General features: G+C 41.3%; 1 protein-coding gene across 3 annotated transcripts in view; it reads left to right on the top strand.

Moving 5' to 3' along the window:
- LOC125038741 (integrin alpha-PS3-like) overlaps positions 1-5,000 on the top strand; it is a 28,273-nt gene that overhangs the window by 13,636 nt on the left and 9,637 nt on the right. For all 3 annotated transcript variants that reach the window (XM_047632314.1, XM_047632313.1, XM_047632312.1), the window contains exons 9-15: positions 955-1,075; positions 2,218-2,400; positions 3,522-3,686; positions 4,119-4,249; positions 4,338-4,419; positions 4,630-4,762; positions 4,941-5,000. The exon at positions 4,941-5,000 is cut by the window's right edge and continues 151 nt beyond it. In XM_047632314.1, the coding sequence (XP_047488270.1) occupies positions 955-1,075; positions 2,218-2,400; positions 3,522-3,686; positions 4,119-4,249; positions 4,338-4,419; positions 4,630-4,762; positions 4,941-5,000 (875 nt within the window). The remainder of the gene's footprint in view (positions 1-954; positions 1,076-2,217; positions 2,401-3,521; positions 3,687-4,118; positions 4,250-4,337; positions 4,420-4,629; positions 4,763-4,940) is intronic.

The following is a 5,000-nucleotide window of genomic DNA, read 5'->3' as shown; positions in this document are numbered from 1 at the left end:
TGAAAAATCAGAACAGTTGCAAGGCAGCATTGAGGACATGGGTCCTATTTTTACCATAGTTATAATGAAATGGGACCAGCAGATCGCAGACTATCTTCTGGATACCTATTCATAGAGTAATAGCAAGGATGAACTGCGACAACTGTATAAAAAGTTGTGAATGAGAATGAATAACTCTTGTACTGTGCAGTCATTTTTTCTCATCCATACGTCTCCTGCGGTAGTAGCAAGCATCGATAACCTCTCCTCTGCGTTGAGTACAAATGAAGCTTGTATGTATGGTTTAGACCAAAAGGCTGAACTAGAAACTTGGGGACTGGGGATATGAAAAGGAGAATGCTAAAGCATTTCTTATAAATATGTCCGAAAACGCTAAATCGTCGTTGTTTGAGAAAAAAAAGTAGAAGAACTACCGAGTCTATTTTAAGAACCACGAAGATCTGGTCTCAGAAATGAGATTAAGTTCTCGTATGGATAAGTTCAAGACAGTTATGGCCCTGCATGTGGTGCGATGACTTGAGAAACATGGAGGAACATCAGTAAAGATTGAAGGCGCAGATTCTCTTTCACAGCCAAGAGAGATCCTTCTGAAAGATTCTCTATTTTAGACGCCACGACCTCTTGTGAAAGGCAAGGAATTCGAAGGCATGGCTATTGAGAAAGAAATCAAATGCAATACCTAAAGTAGGCTGTTCCAGACTGGCTCAAGATCCTGCAGAGTGACAAAGTAAGCATGGTTAAGATGAGGTGCAAGGGCCATGGAAAAAGGGGAGAATAGATTTCCGACATACTGCAACCCTATACAAGCACATCAGAATATTACAGTCACAGAATATTTTCCTCTTTTCCATAAATAAATTCTTATTTTTATATAGTTTTCATGCAGTGATTGTTGTGATGAATAACTCATCGACTGTGCCATTATAATAGGAATAATGACAGACTCTTCAACAGCAACAAGGCCAAGCCACAATGGAATCATCAGACAGACATTACTATGGAAGTGCCAAAGCCGAGGCTAGATTTGGCACCACTCTGGCTGCATGTGGAGACCTTAACCAAGATGGATTCCAAGGTAAGTTTCAAAAGGCTCTAAGGAAATTTAATTTCAATTCTCATGCGAAAGTGACAGGAGGGGGACCAACCGGAGGATTTAGAGAGCGCCGTGTGGCCTTGTAACTTATAATACGCGCTTCTTGAATATAATAGTATGTAATTCGCTTTAATGTCTACCGGCAGATCTAGAGTGAGAGTGAAATTGAGCCGAATAGAGATAGAGATGTATTTAGATGGACTAAAGTTGACAGATGGATATAGACAAATGTAGGTATATCTAGTGAGAGAAAGAGAGAGAGAGAGAGAGAGAGAGAGAGAGAGAGAGAGAGAGAGAGAGAACGTTTTGGTTTTGACAAGTTTAAATTTCAGAATTTTGAAGGAACATAAGCTATCCTCCCGTCATCCTATTCAGTTCCAACTTACATATATTAGCAAAGGACTTCTGTCAGAGAGACGGAGATGATAAAATACATTGATATCGCGTTTAGTACGGAACTATGAAAATCAGCAAATCGGGCCACTACCCTGTTAATACATCACGTCAGCATTCTTAGACTCTATCTTACCTTTACACCGCCCGTGTGTGTGTTTTTTTTTTCTCTAACATGTCATAAATGTCAAACCACTCTTTCTGAACTACCTCCCTGCTTTTCAGAAATGACTCTCTGAAGAAGGTCGCACAGGTTGTTCCCGTCAACACGCTATTCCTTATTTTCTTTTCTGTTCCTTTGGTGGTCATTTTACATGTCGTTTATATGCTAACTTTGTAAGGCCAGTAGATGCACTTGGATGCACTTTTTCCAGACTCCGTTCCCTTTTCTTGAACGTTTTTTTATATCTATATACATACATACATACCTACACACACACACACACACACACACACACACACACACACACACACACACACACACACACACACACACACACACACACACACACAAACACACACACACACACACACACACACACAAACACACACACACACACACACACACATACACACACACACACACATATATATATATATATATATATATATATATATACATATATGATATGGGATGAGGCATCGAGCGGAGGTTCTTCTGCTCTCGATTATTCTCTCAGTAATAAACCAGCTGTAATAATGTAATAACGAATTCCTTCCTTCCTTTCTAGACATAGCAGTGGGTGCCCCTTGGGAAGACGGTCACGGAGCTGTGTACATTTATCTCGGTTCTCCACAAGGTCTGAGGGCGAGGTTCTCCCAGCATCTCCTGCCGCAGCACTTCTCTGTGCCTTTCTCGGGTTTTGGCATGTCCATCTCCAGAGGCATCGATATCGACGGCAACGGGTATCCTGGTATGTACTTTCAACGCGAGGGTGATGTAACTGGTCGAAAAAATGTTCATGTCTCATTACACACCGGGATTTCAGAACCAGTTTGTGTAAATTAAGTCGAAAGTACCTATTTTATCACTGATGTCATTGCCATCATTACTTTTATTGTCTCATTATTCCTCAAACAAGTTAGACACGTAGGGAATTAGAAAAAATACATAACGCACCATAGGGGTAGTGCACACCCCCAGGAGCGTTCGATGGCCGCGCTGGGTCAGACCGCGTATGTGCCTGCGTCTACGAGAAAGTAAGAAGGGGGTTAAGTTCAGCTAAGGAAGTTAGACTGTAGAGGGAGTCTGGAAGAAATCTAAGACAACAGAGCAAGAAGGCAAGAAGAAACTAAAGAAGATTGAAGACTAAAGTTAGGGGGATGGGTGCCAGCAAATGTTGTCGTTTTTTTCATTACAATATTTACTTTAGGCTCTTTTCCAGTAATATTATATTAATATGTACACGTGTTCCATCAGGTGTTGATTGGCACAGGAATTATAAAAATGATCAGTTGTCCTTTTCTATTTATTGATATATTCATATTATTTTTTCTATTATACAATTTGTTTATTGTCATTTTTGCTTATTCTACTGTTTAGGAAGAGGCCCTTTGATGTCTCCCTTTTATCTGGTCTGCCTGATGGGGATAAGAGTCAACTACATGGGTAACAGATATGTTAGAATCATAAGGGTAATGTATTATGTGGTAGAGTTAGGTGAATGAAGGGTAAAATTACTTAAAGACCGACACACACCCACGCACACACACACACACACACACACACACACACACACACACACACACACACACACACACACACACAGGGGGTTACAGTATCATAGGTAAAGGCGGGAGGAAAGTAAATTGCTAGTTATTATTCAGCCAGTATACTACTACGACTAATGAAAGTGATGATGATGATGGTGTTGATAGTAGTAATAGTAATTATATTAAAAATGATAATGATAATGATAGTGATCTGATAGTGATAATAATGATAATAATAATGACAATAAAACGAAAAATATCAATAAAATGAGTATTACTGGCAATGCGACTAATAACCACACTTCTCTTCTCGCTTCTCCAGACTTAGCCATCGGCAGTTTCCTCTCCGGCCACGCAGCGGTTCTGAAAAGTCGACCGGTGGTGGAGGTCACAGCTAGCATAACCTCGATGCCATTAAGTGTAGCTCTCACTGATACTTCGCTCAAATTGCGTGTCTGTTTCAACTACAAGGATCGTTTAGATGTCGGTGAGAGTGAGAGTAGCCTTCCCCCCCCCCTTCCTCCGTGTGAAATATATGATTTTTTTTTTTTTATTGTTCCGTTTGTTGGTTGTTTAATTCCCCCTCTCTCTTTCCTTTCTGTTTTTTTTTTTTATCCGTTTTGGTTAGCAGCTCTCTCTCTCTCTCCCACTTTCTCACAAACACAACACACACCCACACACACACACACACACACACACATACACACACACACACACACACACACACTCTTGCTTTCATTCTCTTTTTCTTACTTTTTTACGTTCTTACTCTCTCCCTCTCTCTCGTTCTGCACCCCCCCCCCTCTCTCTCTCTCTTTCTCTCTTTCTCTCTCCCTCCCTCCCTCCCTCCCCTCACCCTCTCTGTGAGATCAGCGGAAAAGTAGTGATTTTAGGTAGCCTAACGAATCCATGTCTGCAGGTATCAAAGGTAACATCACTTTAGACTACAAGTTCATGTCTCCTCGAGCTTTCTTCCCAGACACCAACTCCTACAGGAAGGATTTCAAGCAAAAAGACCAAAGGTGCAAAGACTACTTGATTACACTGAAGGCAAGTAATTCGTCTGTTTATTTACAATGCTATCCAGCCAGTCTTCATTTCCTCGAATATCTAACAGATTTGATGTACTTCCCTCCAGGAGGATAAGTTTGACGCCCGGGAACCAATTTCGGTGAGAGCTGAGTGGGAGCTGGACCATTCCCAATCTACTAATCTTTTTTGTAAGTGTTCCTTCTTCTTTCATCTGTAAGTATTCTTGTCTGAAACTTGGCAGATTAATTCATTACAGATTAATACCCGGAGTATGTTTCAGTCTAAAGACTTAGCTTGAAGGTTTTATTTTGGCATTGTTAAATTTTGCCTTTTTTTGGTCTTCTTTTTACAGCTTTTGGATCTTGCCATGTATTTCCTCACTAATTCCTTCTCATCAGCACAACCGGTGATGGATCCCAGTCAGCCTACGACAGTGACAGGACGGGTGGGCATACTTACAGGCTGTGAGACGGACGGCGACGAGACCTGCCGTGTGGATCTTGGAGTTAAAGCCACATCTTCCAACCAAGAGTGAGTCTCGTCTTTCCATTAGCTTGTCAGACCAACAGACCTCTCAGGCACGTTGCTGCACATCTAAAAACTTCACTTTACCGAGAGAGTCAGGTGTCCAGAATACAGCTGTTGTTTCATAAATCGAAATCAGCTTCCTGTACCTCCAGCATCGTCCTATAAAATGTCCATTCCCCAGGAGGGCGTCTGTGATTGGTAGCGAGTACAAACCCTCCGTGACAATAAGTGTGTTCAACAA

Source organism: Penaeus chinensis, chromosome 25, assembly GCF_019202785.1.
Source record: "Penaeus chinensis breed Huanghai No. 1 chromosome 25, ASM1920278v2, whole genome shotgun sequence".
Lineage (NCBI taxonomy): Eukaryota > Metazoa > Arthropoda > Malacostraca > Decapoda > Penaeidae > Penaeus > Penaeus chinensis.
This window is presented reverse-complemented; position numbering and strand designations above follow the sequence as displayed.